We start from the raw sequence: 19177 nt of genomic DNA, 5'->3' as shown, positions 1-19177 counted from the left end.
AGGTCTAGAAGCTTGCCGTTTACTGCCTTATGCTGTTGCTAGTTCTTCTAGAGCTAAATAGTCTTAATTATTGCACTTTTTCATAGGTGTTAGTTGTTAGTTACTGTACAACTAGCTGCGCTAAAACGACTCTCACACTTGTAACTAGTAGCTAGGGAAACTAAGGACAATCTTAAAGAGGATAGGATAGGATAGACTGTTTGCCTCTAGCAGTTAACTAGGGCAGTGCACAGAGGACCCTCCTGCCATGGTGTATAAGATAACCTCTACAACAAGCCTTCTGCTCCTCTAGCTGCCTCCCATAGGTGCTGCAGTAGCTGTATACTGTTAGTGGGTGATAAACAATATAGTTATAGCTATCCACTACCTTTGCAGTAAGCCATACTGACAGACGTAGCTCATAAAACAGACAATAGAGGTATACCCGTAGATGAACAACTCTGCAAAGGAAAATAGTTAGTAGTAGGCATTTTTAACAATAGACTGCAGATAGACGGATTAAAACACTTAGGAAGAGATCTAAGTATCGTTACAAAACTTTTAGCTAATTAGAGCCCTAGAAAAACCCTAACAGGTTTACTGCTTACTAAAGTACCCCTACCCTCTAGAATTGCTATACAAACTTTCTAAAAAGGTAATACAATATGTATTAGTACTGTACCTAGGGCATCATTAAACGTACGGTGCGGCTTATGAACTTGGTACGTTCGTACTGTACACGTGGCCGTTACAGTTCACTTTTTAGGGACCGTAGTACGGCCCGTTGGAAATCCTGAACTGTCACGATGGGCTGTGGACCGTTATAGAAAGCGCAACTTAACCTCTCCTAATCCCGCTCCCATATAAACCCACCATGCTACTATGAGGTCCTCCAACTCTACCTTCCTGGAAGTAAATACGCCCAACGGCGGATCACTCGGCCTTTAGATTCGGAGACCATCCGGATAAGTTGAAGAATATGGTGTTTGGTGATGTAAGTTTCCTCGCCTCTGGAATTAAGGAGAACACCACAGCGACGCTTATCCTTAACTTCAGGTCCGCTCCTGGAAATGTCAAGGGATGGCCTGTCTTGTCAACCGCAAATGGCATGATCTGTTGGCGCCAATCTTGTGGTATTGACTAGGTACCAATCTCCCACCCACTGCGTCTAGGACATTCGCTACGCTCATCTGACCGAGAAATGCAGTGGCATGCATGCATCATCGAGTGCCTTGGATGCAAATAAAGTCCTCGGAGTAGGTCAGAGGAGTATTCGGGCCGTCGGGAGTCGTCAGCGCGATGTTGTTGTTGGTGGGAATTAAGGCCGCGACCAAGGACAGGATGGGGAGGGCGAGGGTGTGGAGACGCATTTCGGGAATGACGGTTGGGATGAGTTGGACTTGTGTGGGATGCTGTATTTGTACGAGTGTAGAAATTTGATTCTGAAGAGCGTACCGCGCTAAGAAATGTTCGCGTGTATTGGAGAAAGCCGTCCAATTTTTACCTTCACACATTTGGGTAAAATGTTTGCGTAGGTATGGACGAGGAATCCGGTTAATACTCGCCTATATGTAGCCACACCTGTGATGGTTCATAATATTAACTGTGAAAAAATGCGAGACATGAAAGCAAACGTACCACTAAGGAGCGTCAAGCAAATCAAGCGCTACTAGAAAGGTAAAGCCCATTAACATCATATGGGTAACTGACAAGTGATCAAGCATCGCCGACGGAGTTCGTTACGTCGACATGGTGAGACTGCGAATGGTATTTTATGCCGAAAATACCGAAAAGAAACGTGGAACAGACCAAGAGAGTGAAACGTCCAAGCGATAGTCATTGGAATACCAAACCAGCAATACAACTCTCAACATAACCTAATGTAACCTTTCAAAGCTGATTGGGCTCCATAACGGGCTGGGCATTGTGATATACTGAGATGTGATTTGAAGGACAAAAAACTAATAAAGAGATGAGAACAGAGAGGCGAATTTCGCAGGAAGCCAAAGACAAGAAAAGCCGCTTCAGTATGCAATACCCATCTTTGAATACCTCTGAAAGTATTCCTATTCTGCCCTTGTACAATCCAATGCAGTCCAAAGACGCTAATATCTACTCAGAAGCGTCCTCAATATCCTAGCTGAAGCCTGTGAAACCATTTCTACGACACTAGGCTACCTTCACATAAAACCCGGACTGGCCAAGTACCCTCGCCATTTTTATAGCCCTTGAGTAAAGCCCTGAAGTGCAGCTCGAAAAGACTGGCTGTACTCGATGGCAATTTGCTGCTGATACCACGAGTGGCGAGCATTGTGATCCGCGACAAGGTTGTGCGCTAATTCATGCGAAAACGTCAAAAACCAAGAGTCCAACGCCCTGAGACGTCCCTCCCTCGTGCCATACGCAGCATGATGGAGCGCCATAAACCACGCCAAGTTAAAGAAAAGACTCCCACTTAGGTTGAACGCCACCGTGTTAGATTTGTTGTCTAGGAAGATGCTGACAGCTGCAGGGTCGACTCCAAAGATGGACGCCAGCCCAAAAACGAGAGGTAGAAAGGCGGACAAGGGCTCTTGAAGGTCTTTAGGGTTCTCTATCTGGTGCTTGCCAAAGTAGATATCGACGTGTCGGCCAGAGTATGGAATGGTGAATGCTTTGTAAAGGTTCTCCCACTGCTCCCCGGTGCAATATCCGCCGTTGTCAAGTTCAGTAGGATCTTGGTGGTGTTTGCTCTTGACAACTTGCATGTTGGTGGGTCTGCATTCTTTGATAGCATTCTGGATATTGGTCCTCGTCGCTTGAATGTCTCTGTTGATCTGAGGTCCATCAGTGCCAGATAGACTGGGAGTGTTCTTCAGACCTAGTTTCCTAGCCCAATTATTGAAGACTCCTCTGTCGCTGGAGCTACGATGATTATCTGCGAGTTCCAAGCTGTTATTTTCGGGGCTGCCAAAAGCTCCAGGCATATCAATACCTTTCTCCGGTGTTCCAGGTGGTTCGGCTGTCTCTAAATGAATGAGTCCACTTTTCGGTTGTTCGGCAAGACGCTGCTGCTCCTCATGTTCCCTTTCAAGCTCCTGTTGCTTGGCAATCCGAGCTTCATACTCCTTCCTCCGGAGGATACGTTCGACGTTTATACCCTTTTCTTGCAGCCTTCGTAAAGATTCTGTTAAGATCCGTTCAAGCGCAATAACGTCATTCTGCTTTGGCCTGCTAAGAATCAAGCGAACTAACTCTCGAGACACCTGATAGATGTCATACTTTGGTGTGACGTAAAGGGTGTGGCCAGTACCACGAAGCTTAACTTCGGCGGCAGTCCTGTGCTCTGATGTAGCGACACCACGATCTGCAAGGGAATATCTGATCGTAATATCGGCGACGCATTGAACGGATAGGCTACTGGCAAGCCATCGGCCATCGTGCCGTATACTCTTGGATGATCCATCACGCTCGTATTCGTGTAAGAAGAGGCGGACACGCTCAAGGATATCCTTCTTCAATTTGATTGCCGGGCTCTGGTCGCGAACAATTACGCCAACACGCTGATCCTTCTTGACGAGGTCTGAAATCTTCTTTACTCCAAAGCGACTATAAAACTCCTCGAGTAAGTCATCTTGAGGTGTTGCAATGACATAATCCCGGAACTTGGTGTAGTGATGAACCTCGTCGATAATTACTAGCTGGTCCGCTTTGTTAAGAGACCACTCCCGTTGAACGTCTGAGTCTTCGAGATCTTCGAAATCATCCTCCTCAACCGGAACCAGCTTTTTCGCTTCCATCTTTATGTCCTTGTAGCCCAAAAGAATTGGAGAGGCAACAAGAGTCCGTACAAGGTTTTTGTCTTTCCACAGATTGCCAGCATGGTCTGCGAGTTTCCTCAGCAGGTCAAGGTACCGTTCATGGCCAATTGTGTTCAGAAACTTTGATGGGTTTTTTGACAAGAGCATTGCCAAATCGTGGCTGCTTGGTTCATGTTTGGCACCAACTTTGAGAAGAAAGGATGTAGCTTCTGGACCATACTGCACGTAATCAAGAATACCTTTGTAATCTTGATCCCGCCCCACGAACACAGTTTCAGGCGGATCATAGTGATGAATACGAAGTTCAGCCTTCCCAGTTTGCTGTTTCTTATGGTCTTCAAATCCACTAGAGTCTGGGTCTATATAAAATTTGCGGAATACTGGCACGATCCTGGCAAAGGAAATGTCATTCATCAAGGATTGGTGCTGGTCAAGGTCGCCCGAGCGACTCGCAAGATAAGCAAATTGCATTTCAGCGTCCGTCTTGCTTCTCGGAGGTTGCTTGAGCAGCTTCTGAATGCAGTCTTTAATGTCTGGATCTCGTTGGATTCCGAATTTGTCCGCGTGGGGCCTTATATCTGACCTGAGTATCGGATAACCTAAACACGCAGCGTGCTCGTTAGTGAAGCATTGGAAAGGTGCCACAAGTGTGGGGAAAGGCACTTGTTCGGTCGGTAAAATTGGCTGTGTGATGGACGCGAGTTGTTTAATTTCGGCTGCGTATCCATGTCGGTAGTGGTTCTGCAAAAAATATTCCATGGCGAGCGTGTACAATGGCCTGTCATTTGATTTTCCAGCGTGATGCAGAATGGTAGCAATCGTAGGGCTACCGGGCCACTGCTTTAAGCCTAATCGAACCAACAGCATGCCTTCTCGCGTATTTGGGCGGAATTCAAAAGGCAATTTCACCTGAGTAAGTCCTAGGGAGAGTATTGCCTGGTCTGGTGCATATAAATCTTCTGCCTTGAACAACTGACCCTGTTGCACCGTCTGGCCTTCTCCAGGAAGAAAGGGGGTTAGCCGCAGTCGATCTAGATCCTTCTTGGGTAGCTCGTCCATGACGGACGCGAAATACCGAATAAGATCTTCATGATTCCATAACGCTTTCTCAGCCTGATTAGGATCCTGCGTCCTCATACGGTCGAAGACCATAGGCAAGTCGACCGTTTTTCGAACCCCCAGAGCTTGCAGAAACTTGTCTTTTGAGCCCGTGAAGGGTTTGACTGTAGGCAAATCCTCGAATAATTTGACAGTGGGAAAATACGCATCTTGCGGCCGCCGCATGCCCATTTTGGTAGGCATAATGGTATGAGGGGTTAAAATGTTGATGATAGCTTCTTTTGAAGCACCATCAAGTTGATCCCAACTCTTCGCTGTCAGACCAAGCACCTGTGACGCAAGTTTATCGGATATGACTAGTTCTTGAAGCAGTGGGGCAGTTGTCATAAATTGAAGCCATCGAACCATGGAAAGTTCGGTCCAACCAAACATCTGCAGTTGCTTGGGGGGAATTGATTTCGAGAAAGCGAATGGAACCGTGTCTGGAGGAGTTGGTAAGGTAGGCGTGATCCGGGACGCATTCACGTAGGTTTTTATGTTGCCTAGCTGAAGGATCTTGCCGACTGTAGTGTCTCCAGGTGTGAGCCCGATATTTGCCACTGTGATGTCAAACAGACTGTGGACTCCTAGAGCATCAATCTCTTTGCTCTCTATTTTGGCACCGCACCATTTTAAGAATTCCATCAGTTCCTCTTCGTTCAATGCTCTAGACTCGAGTCCTTGGCGGATGTCCGCCATCGTTAGTTCGGAGATGAAGCCGCGCTCATGAAGCTTAACCATAAATGTTACCGCTCCAGTCGCGAGTTCTTGGGGCACCATAGGGACTTCCCCCAAGAAACTTAGAGTCTCTGCGGGCATGCGGACGTACCGACTAGGTAGGATACCTTTCGAAGATAGTATGTCGATCGTGCGCTCCTTTGAGCAATTCCAAAAGGCTTCCTCGATCGTTTCTCCTAGTAAAGTAGATGGATGAGATGCATTAGCAGTATATTGTTGGAAAGTATACACTGCCTGGGGGATCAGGGCCGCTATCGGGGTATCATGAACTTTCTCTTTAATTGTTGCCATCTCTGAAGCATATGAGATCCGACACGCTAACCCAGCGACCCGGAGAAGCTCGATATTCCATGTGCTTATGTAGCGAGCGTTCATATCAACATTTTCCCGCTCAACAGTAGGAATAAGCGACGGAGCTGATATGTGCGCAAGGAATCCAGTTGTTTGAGCGGTGGGGAAACCAATGAAGATCCTGCCGGCGTTGGTAGGGAGAATTTCGGCGAATACTTTGGATGCGAGCTCAGCCGTCGTTCCCGATCCTAGTGACAAAGAAGTTGATGGGTCATGGTACGGAGACGTGAGGAGAGCAATTTTAGTTTTTCGTGGCGGTGGCTTCTTCGTCGCACGCTCGATTTCAGCAGCAAAACTCCGAGAAACGCGAGTCTCAACCTCAACCGTAAAGACTTGCAGAAAGATGGTACCTTTCGAATCTCCAGACATGTCATCACCATATGTCGAGGTTTTATCAAAGGCCGGTAGAGGTTTGTTGATTCTCATAGGTACTGGTGTGGGTTGGCTGGCGAACTTGGAGAAAAAGCTCTTCAGAGTCGACCCTGCGTTCCTCACTTCGGTATGTACCAATTCGGCGGCGCGCTTTGGCGGGTCCTGGGCAGTTGCAATAACGTTCTTCCATTCAGCATCTATCTGAGAGTGTTGGCGAGTAACTTGCTTGACACGCATAAGTCCTCCTTCGGTCTCAGTTCTCAATCCTTGGGGCACTTGAATGTCTGATGGGGGAGATATCTTCTTCGTAAAAGAAGTGACTTTGACGTCATCGACGTGAAGTTCTATCGATTGAAGGCCAACGAAAGTCAAGCTGGTGGCCAGGAATTGACACAAAGTCGGAAGATTTGGTATTTTGGAGGGGTTATATGATGGAGTTGCGGGATTCGCCTGTCGATAGTCGAGCGAAAAGGTTGTGTTGGAAGTTGCCTGTCCTGAAGGAAAGGTTGCAATCTTGGTTGATAATGTATTACCTTTCCAGTAAAATGCCTATAGGATGTTAGAGGTCGAAGCCATATTTGATTCTTGGGGTAGTTACCATTGTCCTGTCCCCGGAGACAACGAAAGGCTCATCGCAATCTGCAAATACAGAATAAAATCCGACGCCGAAAGCCCCAATTTTGGTCTCGTCGGGATTGCCATCGGCAATACTCTTTAATCGACTCCAGTCTGCTGTCGAGAACGGTTGGCCATTATTTGAAACAATTAATCGCTTCAAGGTGTGATGCTGAATAATGTGTTTGAGAAGCACGGCCTTGTCGGAAGTCTGTGGCGCAGGCACGTTTAAGGAAGGATCTGTATCGAACCTGATAATCACAGTGCTAGCTCCAGCATCAGATGCATTTTGAATGAGCTCTCGGAGGGTCGTGTGTTCGCTCGAATAACGGGCCAACACTTTGTCGATGAGTGCTCTCGTATTCACTGTGACTTCGCTATCTTGCCCGTCATTCATTGTCGTCATGCGCAGCCGCGCAAAGTCGACGCCCGCCATGGCTAGTGCTCGGTTGAGAAGTAGTCGTTTTAGTTTTCGGAGTAGAGCAAAGAGTATGTGTATAGACCCGTGGATGACAGACGAAAGTAAAAGTTGAGGTCACAGCCCAGGTGACTTGTCCAAGTAGCTGAGGCTGACGTGGGTCTTGAAGCTTGGTGGCAAGGCAAAAGAAAGAAACAGAATGCAGAGGAAGCGATGCTGATGTAACCCCTTCTATACCCACGCTATTAAAATGCAAGCGAAAGAGAAGATATGGAGAGTCAAGCCCTAGGGTGCCTTGAAGGTAGGCTGAGGGTTGAGTATGGACGATGCGTAGACGGAGACGCGATTCAGGGTCCCAGGGGGGGGGGGGGCGTGGCGTTTCGTGCTAGTCAGAAACTGGGATTAGCGCGCCAAGACTTGGGCCACCGCCAGGTCAGCCAAATCCTCTTCTTACAATAGGCATTCACTCTTCGAAGTCCACACATCATAATGTCTTCCTCTACCATCTCCACAACGTCGCATCTGCACATGTAAATTTTCTAGGATCAGCGCAGCCTTCTTGCTCCCGATGTCGTCATGGCAATCGACCCTCTTTCCCCCATTGCGCCTGCGCGCATTCGGGCCCTTCTCCTCCCTGTGGGTCGCATCAAGCGCTCACGCTTCTTAGCCTTCGTCGAACTGCTCCAGCCGGAAGGCGTGGTTCGTTTAGGAGACATAAGCCCTGATCCTCGGCCAGACAGAAGTACGATTTTCCCAAAGCACCGTTGTAGTAGTGGCTCGCTGATCTTGGCATTACTTTAGACATGTTCTCTCCCCTAGCATTTCCCAGCGGTACTCTTCTTTATGACCTTTCAACCTCTCTACCACCATCTTCGCAGCTTTCTTTATCTCCATTTGAACAGTTCCGAGAACCACTTCTGGTTATTGGCATTGGAGATGCAGGAGAATATTCCTGGCTGCAGAAGTCACGTGCGGAGAATGGCAACCACGACATTTCCGAGCCGGTAGAAGAAGAGGCTCAAGAGATTAAAAATGCCATTGAGGATATTCGAGAGCAATTCCCAAGAGTCTACTTACATCGCCTGATGATGTTTGAATGTCAGTCCCGAGAACGGCATCAATGGCTTCCGGAAGGAACTCTCCTTGTACCTCCTGTCCCGCAGCTCAAGACTACGACCATGAAGACTTTTATGTGCGACATTACTGCCACACTTCTAGCGGAAATGACCACGTTGGCGAGATCGATTCAAGCCCTACCAACATTGTCCTCACCTGCATCTCTCCCGAATGGGCACTCAGAGGGCCCTCCCAGCTGGGCCAACCCGGAGACTTTAAGTTCCCAATTTACGCGGCGAAGTTCGCAGATACCTTCAGGTATTCGACCTGGTTCTCCTGTCACAACAGCCCAAAAAGAACTTAATCGAATGTCCATGCCAGTACTGCCTTCAGCATCATCAGGCGCTGTGATAGCCCCGGAAGACCCAAGAGCAACTTCACCCACCACTCAAGGAGCACGCACACCACCTACCACCTTTGATGAGATATCTGGCGTTAACATACAGGGTGCCCTACAGCGGACAAACAGCACATCTGGAAAGTCAAATGCAGCAAGCACGAGGGACTCGAGTGCCGACAGAGTTTCGATTCATGGGTTCGGTTCCGGAGGGGTGGGAGAGCGTGCTCGAAATAAAGGCCGAGGGAGGGTCGGTATTGTCATTGGTACCCTTTATTTGTTCGCCGGACAATGGCACGAGGCCCTCAGGGAACTCACGGAGGGCGCGACGCGAGCCCGTGCCTTTAGCGATCATCTTTGGCATGCCAAAGCGCTTGAGAATATCCTGGTCTGTCTTTTACTGTTTGCATGGTCCGGAATGGACTTTCAGGTGAGTTCCTCAAAGTAGCAAACCTTACTGGTGTAGCTGATCAATGGCCTCTGCTCTTTCTAGATACCCCAGATTTGTTATCCAATTGCAGACAAATCTTCGGGTACAAAATCTCCCCAACATACGCCGTCGAGCAGTATGGCAGATGTCACAACTGCTGTACCTCCGAAACCATCTAGTCATGAGATTGCCCTCGAAAATCTCAACTCTCTCATCCCGGATCTTGTCAATATGATTCTCAATATCTACAACCGAGCATCAAACTTCGCTGGCGAAGCTCTTCCGCCTTTGGCATTCTCAGAATGCGTAATTCGGTTCTCAAAATTAATGGCAGTGATGAATCTCTCGGCTGGAACGCTAGACGACAATGCATTGCAGCACCTTGTTCAGAACGTTCCTATTCGACAAAAGCCGAGGTTGTCTGTCCCCAGAGTGTGCGTCAATCCTACAAGAAACGACATAGCCACCATGCTCTTCAGGGCCTTGCCGGCTCAAACTGAGGTTGCAGGGATGACTCCTACTGACCGCGTAGTCGTTCTCGCGGGGATCGCTTCCGTTTTATCTTCTCTTGGGCTACAAAGAAAGAAGGCTATTGTCATGAAAGAATTCATAACCTCGCTGATCCCTGGACTCGTTCAAGCTCGGAAAATAGGTGCTGCTGAGATGGGTGTGCACCCTGCAGCAGGACTTGCAGCTCTCAACATGGCTAGTGGTACAAATTCCGGAGCCGGGGCATTGCATCTCGGGGAAGGGGAGGTTGAGAACGGTATCGACGAGTTTCTAGGTCTTCTTGGGCGGATTTACGGCATACCGAACTCAAAGAGCTTTTTCACTAATCCTCTGACACATTCTTCCACTGCGCCCAGTGGCACAGGTTCCTCAGAAAATACGGCCAACCAAGTCGTTGTCCAGGAAATTCTTAGAACTTCATCGTTGAGGTCTTTTGGGAGTTTAAACTTGAAGCTAGACATCTTGAGGATGTGCATCACCTTCTGCGAAGCTTTGCCAGACTTCAGTGGCGTATTGCACTTCACTGCCTTGCTGCTTAGGATGGCTGGTCCCGGCACCGCGCCCAAATCGAATAGCACAGATGTGTTTGTCTCTCTTCCCCGCGAGGAACAAGGTCGACTCTTTACAAATATTTCTCGAACTGTAGCAGCAGCCAGTAAGCTTGGGTTGCAGCATATCGAGACAGACTACTGGGATGACTTTCTGATTCGCGGTCTCTTCATTATGGAAGAAGCCATTCCTCTCAAGCTGACCCATCACCGTCCCGCCGAGTTGGAAACAGGCTCTTCGGTAAAAGAAGGCCCATTTATTCACAATCCCTGGCTAAAGCAGCCGGACACCAGTATTACCGAGACAATACTCGTTGCCAACAACGAGTATCGATTTGTCATTGCCCTTCAGAATCCGTACGACTTTGAGCTAGAAGTCAATTCCCTAAGGATAGCGGGGGAGGGGGTGGACTTTGTGGCTCATGAAAAGTTATTTATTCTTGGCCCATACAGAACACAAAAGTTCCCGATTGTTGGTATGGCGCGCTCCGCTGGGCTCTTAAACATCACTGGATGTTTCGTCAAAGTGAAGGGGTGCCGTGAGCGCTTATTCCCAATATTCCCAGACCCATGGAAACCAGAACGAGAGTCAAAGATGAAGAAGATTGGACTTGAGGCTTGCCAAGGTGCTCCTAGCTCCCGTCCTCCATCTGCAGTGGCTACCTCTGCCGAGTTAAGCGCTTTAAACCCTCCAAGGCCAGAGACCCTAACCTTCACTGTCATTCCAGACCAGCCTGTGGTGATAGTCACAGATGTTTCGCTTCCTCAGGCCGCTCTTATGGTTCTTGAGGGGGAAAGGAGACGGTTTCACATTACACTTCAGAACACCTCGCAGACAACCGCGGTCGACTTTATCCACGTCTCCTTTCAAGATTCTGCAACCTCCGCGATCCAGGCATCCACAACAAACAAAGATCTTCCCACCGCTGAGTTGCACGAACTTGAAACTCAGCTTGCATATTTTCCTTCTCTCCGGTGGTGTAGGGAGGTGGATGAAGAGGCGTTTGTGATAAAACCAGGAGAGACGGCATCCTTTGAGATTGAAGTCATTGGTCGAACTCGATTAACAGACGCGATCATTCAATTCGATTACGCGAACCTCGGAAAGAGGCGTTCAGCAGTCCAAGATCGCTTCTTCACGCGGCAGCTGTCTGTTCCAATCTCCATCACTGTCAATGCGAGTGTTCAACTCCAACGCCCAGATATTGTTCCTTTGTCAGGCGATTTCGCTTGGTCCAATGCACAAAATCGTTCACGAGCTACGTCAATAGTTTCGCAGGTAGCATCCCCCACTCCTTCGCCCATTCTCCTTAACAAAGACGATACTCATTTCCAGATTTTCCTACGCCACACTAGGATTCAAGGATTCGGCGATGAGTATTGCATGCTACTACTTGACCTTCGGAATTCATGGCCAAATCCGCTTTCCATCTCACTCCAAGTTCGTGCGATACCCACCGAGGAGGACCAATCCGACGGGTCCTGGAGCAAAGCATACACAGTTAATGAAGTAATTCAACCCGGACACGTTAACCGCCTTGTATTGGTTCTTCCAAAAATTTACTTGACAGACCCCTACGCTGCAGTCCCTTCACTAAACCCCGCGAATCAACGCCAATTTGTCGTCAGTGCGAGCACAATCTCCCCAGAAGCCGAGAGAGCTAGCAGGGAGGCCTTTTGGTTCCGGACAGAGTTGCTGAAGCGGATTCGAGGCACTTGGAAAGAGGAGAGTAACGGTAGACACGGCGATATTGAGCTTCGAAGCATTCGGTTCACTCCGAGGATGGTAGAGGCAATGAAACTGGACGATGTCATGATTGAGACGAAAATTGTACCCGATTCCCCAGGACAAGGAGGTGAAGTTCGGCAGATTGGCCAATCAAAATTCGAAGTTTGTGTCGACGACTTCTTGACACTCAGGACGAAAATTCATAATCGGAGTCTACACCCTGTATCACCTCTCCTAAGATTGCAACCTCATGTAGCCGGCCTGCCTCACAACATCGCTCTTGACTTGGATAAGCGATTCTCTTGGACAGGTGTCTTGCAGAAAAAGCTTCCAATAATTCCTGCTGGCCAAGCAGTTGAATCCGAACTTGGAATCGTCGCACTTTGTGGTGGCACCTTTGAGGTGGGCGCAACGGTAGAAGAGGCTGAGCTTCCAACGGCAGAGAGCGAAGACCAAGGCAACAGAGTAAGGAGTAATACTGCAAACATCCTTCAAAGGGAAATACTGGGCGAGCCAAAGCTTAGGGTTTGGCATATCAAGGAACCATGTACGATTGTAGCGAAGAGATAGAGTGATGGCGGTTGAGGGTATGACCGAACTAGTTTTGAATCTGATAGAGAGGCGTCCTTTCAGTCATGGCATTGGGAAAGTCGGTGAAGGCCCGATGGTGGCGAGCACACATGGAATAGACAGTTCACTTCTTTCACAGTGGTTATATCTTGATGGTATCTAGCTGCACGGATAGATCACTTCCGGGATCTTGTTACTTCCCACGGCGCCGCTTTACCAGAGCAAGTCAGGGGCAAAGCAAGATGGTCCGCTGGTATTGTGTGATCCTCGAGTGACTATGCTTTGCTGAATGTTCTGCAAGTATGGTGACTCACTTGGATTGCAAAATTTTCCCACAGCGTTGGAGTTCCTTCTCGCGTGCACTCTTCTCATCATGTATCTGACTCGGCTTGCCACTAGATTTGGTCAGACCAATACCCAAATCGGAATAGGTTTTGCCAAAATGACGGCCACATCGAGACTCTCCGGATCGCAGCTCGGCTCTAGAATGAAAGCATGCTGTCATCAGAGACGCCAGGGCCTTCAGAAAGAAAACTTATGAAAGGGAGCGTAGATTCTATACTCTCTGCGCTGATAGTTGCTTATTGAGCTTTGTATCTGATCAATCAGTGTTTGTTTTTTTGGTAGGCAAAAAGATAATGGGGCAGTAGGCCAATCACATCCCGTCCTTTCATTGCAACACCCAATTGGTCATGATTTTCTCCCTATGTTTTACGTATTCTTTATCTCCCAATCTACGCATTTCAGATTATATGAACATGCGAGCTTTTATTTGCACACAATACCCTTCCCTATCCACTGACTAAAGGACTCTCGATGTATTCTATAAGCCCACATTTTGTACGCCAATGTATAAAGCTTTCAACATTTCCTTCGTTTCAAATCCTATAAAATAAACCTAACGAACAATTACAGCCATGGCACAACTTAGTTTAATTGGGTTTCCATTTAACACCATCAATCTCTCTTTTTGGGAAGCACCCCACTCTGCAAAGTGTCAGCTCGATAGATGTTGAAGCGCGACGAACCTGGGCAATGTGGGCGCTGTGTTTGAAGCTCTCTGTCCTTTGAACAAAATCTACTACCTGCGCCTTGATCCACTTAGGGCCGGCGTTCTGTAGCTTACGAAACAAACTTGGAGGAGCTTGGAATAGAAGGAAAATGAGGATGATGTCGCAAAGCTGTATCAGTTAAATTGGAGCTAATTAGTCTCAACTAGGCCTAGATTTATAGTTCCTCGACTAATTGACTTTAGATTCGTTGAAGAGGTGTAGATACATGCTCACTAGAAAACATATTTAGACTACAGTAGACTCTTAATAAAGCTGTTCGCCTTAGAACAATAATATTGTTACAATTAACCTAAAATTACTATACTACATAGCCTAGTAGGCTATCTCTAAGGCTAAAAGGCAGTCTGTACGCGCCTACTACTACTCCTAAAAGCCCTAACTGTGTTACAAAGATATAGATGCCTAGTTAACTATCTCGAACTTACTTAGTAATTGTAAGGCCGAGATGGCGATTACGTGCGACGGGTATATATACTATTCTGTACGCAAGATCAACTGTTGGTTGATTATTCGCACTTTTTTAGTTGTATTGGCGCAGTGTTACAGAGCCCTGTTCTTATACTATTATACTAAAAAAGTAAGCTTTAAAGTTACTCTAAAAAAAATAAGCTAAAGCTTTTACTATCTCTTTTACAGCTTTTAAAGCTTTCTTAATTATTTAGCGCTTTACTAAGGCTTAGGATAGAACTACTACTAGTAACATAAAGGCTTTTAATTATCTTAAACAGTAGTCTAAGCTTTAGAGCGTTAAGCAGCATAAGCAGAGAACATTAAATAGCTATTTTAGGCAGGTTTAAGCCTTTTTAGGCTAAGATTAGGCTTTTTTAGATGCCTTTAAGTTACATGTGACTAGTTTAATTATATAATAATTTGCTATACTAGTTAAAAAGTTAAGGAAAAATTGTATTGTTATATCAAGAGTCTACTGTAGTTGCACTGGCGACCCCGGAGACGGCTCTGGGTGTAATCATTGCCAAAAAAATTGACCCCGCAATATGTGTTTCCCTAAGCCCTCAAAAATGCAAACACCTCTGCCTGAGGCTGCCGAGAACCTGGAACGGTTAAATTTCACACCCACAGATGTGGTCACTTTAAGTATATCCCCAGGAAGCCCCGATACTGTTGGTCACATACGAGAGCCTGAAATTTAGACTGTATGTAAGGGCATCCTTCGTAAGCCGACTGCAAACTTCCCTGAGGACCCTCACCCAATTCAAGATGGTGTTGCTCCGCATAAGAGCGCATTAAAGGGCAAGCATATTCCGCCTGGTGCTCGTTGGACCAAAATCGATCGGAGATTTGTGAGCCCCGAAGCATTGAAACAGGTCAAGGAACGCTTCGAAGTTCGTCAGGATTGCGTGGTTGTTCTGCGTGTACTTACACACGATGAGACCCAGACTTTAGCAGATCGAACAAGAGAGAAGAGAGAGAATAGAGAAGCTAAAGAAGACGACCATGAATGACAGGGTAAAGTAGTGGAGCGCATTCAAGAGTCTACTCAGCGGCCAGTGGCAAAAGAGGAACTCAAGGAGAGAGGATGTGGGACCAATTCCTCCCAAAGCAAAAATGGCTGCAAAAGAGGAACATCGTTTGAAGGAGCAAGAGGTCATAGTAGACGCCGAATACAACGTGGAGTAATCCTCTCCACTGGCGGGTTATGCGCTCGAAACTTGTCTTGCAAGCTCCGTTCTTTAAGGTCAAAACAGGCGGTTCCAGGAAGAAGCTGGCCGTTTGACGAGCCTTGGGAAGCAAAAGGAGGCGGATCAACGCCAACCGCAGGATATTCAGGAATCGTTGAACCTCGCGAAGAAAGCTTCAAGCGGGCTCAGGCGCACCTTCAGACTATGAGTAAGCCTTGGAGTTCCAGCGAGATGAAATGATGGACTTCCCAGAAATATCTAAGGAGAGCTACCGATATCCGACGCTGCCCTATTTCGAGAATAATATGCCCACGTCGAGACAGCGATAGGGAAAGTTCTGCTAGTACCGAATGAAGCACAGGCAGTTGGGTCTAGGGATGAGGCCTATTCCTACACGGATTCAGCTGGAATGTATCGCGATACAGAACCAGTTTGGCGTCAATCAAGGAGACAGGAAAAGGGATTCACCCTCGTTAATTCTCCATAGAAGAACCCGGGACAAAGTTGAAAGAGCATATTTTGCGTGTTGTTAATCCACGAACCGCTATGAGTCCACCTAAAATGTTTTTGACGGAGGTGCCTCAGTGCCTCACTGATGCTATGAAACAACAGCAAAACTAATACATGATGGTAGAGATTCAACGTCTTTTTCTTCCTCCAGCTATAAGCCATTGCATGGGGTCCAAGAGAATATCTGCAACAGTATTCGTGAGCCCGAAGGTCCGAAGCCAGTGACAAATGTATCAACCACCTGCAGGTGGTGCACCTACTTGGTGAGAATGCACTCGCCAATACAACTCTTGTATCCCTAATGGCTGCAAGACGCACAGGTACCATCATGGGCATAGCGGCTCGCGCCATGCTCGCATTCGCAACATATCCAGCGATACAATCTCTTTCCGTCGGGAAATATACTATTTTAAAATAATTTGAAATCATACAACTTTACAAAACATGACATGTGGCAGGTGGTTCATCTCATATCGCAAATTCGGCTAAGTACGTACCCCTTTACGACTCCTCTCGCAAGTCGCCAGAACTCGAGTACCCACCTAATAGAACAGGATTGGTTCGATCTGTCAAACTATTTGTAAATTACCCGATCTTGCGCCCTGGCAAGGGGGATGGAGCAGGGGAAATAAACGAGTTCCAAGGTTGGAAAGTGTGTTTCTAACTCCCAAGGCTGGATGTTAATGGAACTCACGCGACATAAACGCGGGGTGCAGAGATCGTGACGGGGAAAGTTGGGGAATCCTTGCTCGATTCAAATTCCAGCCAGTTGGTGATACCACTGAAGAGCGCGGTTCTCTCCTTCACCTGCAATGTTCTCAGTATTCCTTCCACGATGACCATAATTATGATCCTGATTGCCGATTCGCTCGTCTTCGCTCCGCACTCTCAACACTCTCAACACGACGAAGACTGTTCGCCTTCTTTGTCCTTACAAATTGTCCTCGGCACTTGGCCAATATAAAAAGAATATGAAATGGGCATGCGCCTTCGGTGAGATCGCTTTCAGGCTCAGAAGAGATCAACAGATCGTTGTCGTTGCCGTAAGCCATGGGGAATCAATTATATATAGCAAGCTCAATCGGCATCATAAGGTATTGTAGTGACTGTCTAGCCTTAGTCTAAGATAGTTGCCATCTTCTAGATTCCACCTGCCCTGTATTAATTCTTAGCCAAATCTTTGGCATGCCTTCTATAATAACCTTACTCTTCTGGGTTAGTGCTATCTCACATATCGCTGTGGGATCGAACAATGCCCAAATTCGAACAGATCCGTCTCAGCTACTAGCCACTGAGTACGATTATATCATCATTGGAGGTGGTACGTCTGGTCTAACCGTGGGAGACCGCCTCACCGAGGGCGGCAAGCGTAAGAGAGTACCATTAGTTGACACCAGGATTTCCAGCTAATATAGCTGCGAAGACTCCTTGTTAGTGCTCGAGTACGGTTACTTTGGTACGAATTCCTCCCCCTCCTAGCCGCCATTACCTATTCTAAATACCCGGTTAGACACGCAAGTGAACATGGCTCCACGACGAATGTTCAATATCACCTCAGAAATGCAGCCAAATTTAAGGAATCGCACATTCCAAGTTGGCATCGGATGTGTAGTAGGCGGAAGCTCCATCGTAAATGGACAAGTATTTCTTCGTGGCTCGAAGCCAGAGTATGATGCTTGGAAAGAGCTAGGTGGGCCGAATTCGACATGGGACTGGAATGGACTACTTCCCTACTTTCGGAAGGTACTTCCCGTACAAGTAGAACTAAACACAAGGGAAAGCTGATGAGAATTCTAAGGGAATTACTTTAAGCCCTCCAGATCCTGAGATTTCGGCAGAATTCAACATGAGCTACAACTCAAAGTATTATGGTAAGGATGCTAGGGTTTACGCAACTTTCAGTGGAGGTCGTCCTGAGCCATTCATGAGTATGCTAGCTTTGATCTCTATATGAAATCGCTCAGAATTTGCTAATGATTTCTCTAGAGAATCTCTACAACGCAATGGCTAAAATGCCCGGCATGACTATCCCTGAGGACAGCGGTTCCGGGGAAGCAGGACTATACTGGTATCCCATCTCACAAGACGGCACAGAGTTCAAACGCTCTTCCTCTCGTACAGGCCACTGGGATGGTCTCAACAGAGCCAACTATGAAATGCTAACCGGCGCGAAAGTCAACAAGATCAACTTCAATAGTGATAAGAAAGCTATTAGTGTCCAGTTCATTTCCCGGAACGACTCGACTGTGCCACCTGTCACTACCAAGGCCCGGAAACAGGTGATATTGGCTGCAGGATCTATCCACACGCCTCAGATCTTACTGCAGAGTGGTATTGGGCCAGCGAAGTTGCTGAAAGAGTATAACATTTCTGTAGTTGAAGATTTACCAGGCGTAGGTTCGAACTTTCAGGATCATAGCTATATCCCACAGATCGCTTATAAATGTAAGTGTCTCATCTCCAGTGTTGGGTTTCCGCGGAAAATGATCTAACGCCGGGAAGGGGGCATAACGCCAAATGGTTCTCTGCCAAAGCGCCAGGATCGCAATCCCTGGGGCAAGTCAGTTCCGCCTACTCTCGCTGCCATGATCGGTATGCCTGTTGTATCACCTGAGAAGTACGAAGCGCTATCCAAAGCCTTCGAAAACCAAGATCCGGCCTCTCATCTGCCGGCCACTTACACAAAAGACCAAATCGAAGGTTACAAGCAGCAGCAGAAAGTCTATTCCAAGCTCTTCCGCGAGAAGAATATGCAGTGGAATGAGATGATGATGTTCGGGCCTGGCGGGAGTATCCAGAATCTGCATCCGTTAAGTCGAGGTCTTGTGCTCCCTCCGAAGAATGACCTGAATGCCGAAATGACAGTCGATTATCGCGCCGCAACAAACGCAATTGATGTCGATGTAATGGTGGAAATCATCAAATTCATGCGCCGATACATGACGGAAAGCGATTTAAAAGTTTGGGCCCCCGAGGAACTAAGTCCAGGTGTGGCAGTGACGAGCGACAATGCTTTGAAAGATTGGGCACGAGATATGATTAACCCGAGCGTGTATCACCCCGTGGGTACGGCGGCGAAGATGCCCAGAGAGTGGGGAGGAGTGGTGGATGAGGAGCTTGCGGTACATGGGTTGAAGGACTTAACAATTGTAGATGCCTCAATCATGCCAACCCTGATAGGGGCCACGACGAGCATGACTGTATATGCTTGCGCTGAAAAGGTGAGTCGCCTTTGCAGTGGAGAAATGAAAATGCTAACAATTGGCTAGGCAGCAGACATCATTAAAGCAAAGACAGGATGGTGAAATGAAATTAAATTGGAATGAAAAGTGACGGAAACGGA

General features: G+C 47.4%; 5 protein-coding genes across 5 annotated transcripts; 3 read left to right on the top strand and 2 right to left on the bottom strand.

Annotated features, from left to right (window-relative positions):
- Nucleotides 1-1199: 1199 nt before the first annotated feature.
- On the bottom strand, nucleotides 1200-1819 carry BDR25DRAFT_354677 (uncharacterized protein; the record flags this gene model as incomplete). Its single annotated transcript, XM_033695351.1, has 4 exons — nucleotides 1200-1438; nucleotides 1492-1560; nucleotides 1602-1619; nucleotides 1690-1819. 4 exons carry the CDS (start codon nucleotides 1817-1819, stop codon nucleotides 1200-1202), a joined length of 456 nt encoding a protein of 151 aa, XP_033548278.1.
- Nucleotides 1820-1847: 28 nt separating this feature from the next.
- Nucleotides 1848-7671, bottom strand: BDR25DRAFT_260988 (uncharacterized protein). The gene is made up of 2 exons (XM_033686680.1): nucleotides 6937-7671; nucleotides 1848-6887 (listed from the first exon to the last, which is right to left on the bottom strand). The coding sequence occupies exons 1-2, from the start codon at nucleotides 7387-7389 to the stop codon at nucleotides 2199-2201; spliced, it is 5142 nt and encodes a 1713-aa protein (XP_033548277.1). The 5' UTR covers nucleotides 7390-7671; the 3' UTR covers nucleotides 1848-2198.
- A 191-nt stretch (nucleotides 7672-7862) lies between these two features.
- BDR25DRAFT_286036 (Trs120-domain-containing protein) lies at nucleotides 7863-12797 on the top strand. Its single transcript, XM_033688222.1, has 3 exons — nucleotides 7863-8113; nucleotides 8173-9254; nucleotides 9318-12797. The coding sequence occupies exons 1-3, from the start codon at nucleotides 7948-7950 to the stop codon at nucleotides 12609-12611; spliced, it is 4542 nt and encodes a 1513-aa protein (XP_033548276.1). The 5' UTR covers nucleotides 7863-7947; the 3' UTR covers nucleotides 12612-12797.
- A 1882-nt stretch (nucleotides 12798-14679) lies between these two features.
- BDR25DRAFT_314007 (uncharacterized protein) lies at nucleotides 14680-15147 on the top strand (the record flags this gene model as incomplete). Its single annotated transcript, XM_033691420.1, has 2 exons — nucleotides 14680-14805; nucleotides 14848-15147. The coding sequence occupies 2 exons, from the start codon at nucleotides 14680-14682 to the stop codon at nucleotides 15145-15147; spliced, it is 426 nt and encodes a 141-aa protein (XP_033548275.1).
- A 1522-nt stretch (nucleotides 15148-16669) lies between these two features.
- Nucleotides 16670-19139, top strand: BDR25DRAFT_325166 (alcohol oxidase; the record flags this gene model as incomplete). The annotated part of the gene is made up of 8 exons (XM_033692199.1): nucleotides 16670-16748; nucleotides 17105-17203; nucleotides 17258-17290; nucleotides 17345-17577; nucleotides 17633-17762; nucleotides 17821-18279; nucleotides 18337-19055; nucleotides 19104-19139. 8 exons carry the CDS (start codon nucleotides 16670-16672, stop codon nucleotides 19137-19139), a joined length of 1788 nt encoding a protein of 595 aa, XP_033548274.1.
- Between the last annotated feature and the right edge of the window lie 38 nt (nucleotides 19140-19177).

Source organism: Lindgomyces ingoldianus (assembly GCF_010093535.1).
Source record: "Lindgomyces ingoldianus strain ATCC 200398 unplaced genomic scaffold BDR25scaffold_14, whole genome shotgun sequence".
Taxonomy (NCBI): Eukaryota; Fungi; Ascomycota; class Dothideomycetes; order Pleosporales; family Lindgomycetaceae; genus Lindgomyces; species Lindgomyces ingoldianus.
Note: the sequence above shows the minus strand (reverse complement) of the source record. Positions and strands in the feature narration are given on the sequence as shown.

Bases quoted from the DNA above. Each gene is read 5' to 3' on its own strand.
- BDR25DRAFT_286036 (XM_033688222.1), top strand. From the start codon at position 7,948: ATGGCAATCGACCCTCTTTCCCCCATTGCGCCTGCGCGCATTCGGGCC. The intron at 8,114-8,172 runs GTACGATTTTCC...GCATTACTTTAG, and splicing joins TGATCCTCGGCCAGACAGAA to ACATGTTCTCTCCCCTAGCA. The intron at 9,255-9,317 runs GTGAGTTCCTCA...TGCTCTTTCTAG, and splicing joins GGTCCGGAATGGACTTTCAG to ATACCCCAGATTTGTTATCC.
- BDR25DRAFT_260988 (XM_033686680.1), bottom strand. From the start codon at position 7,389: ATGGCGGGCGTCGACTTTGCGCGGCTGCGCATGACGACAATGAATGAC. The intron at 6,888-6,936 runs GTAACTACCCCA...AACATCCTATAG, and splicing joins TCTCCGGGGACAGGACAATG to GCATTTTACTGGAAAGGTAA.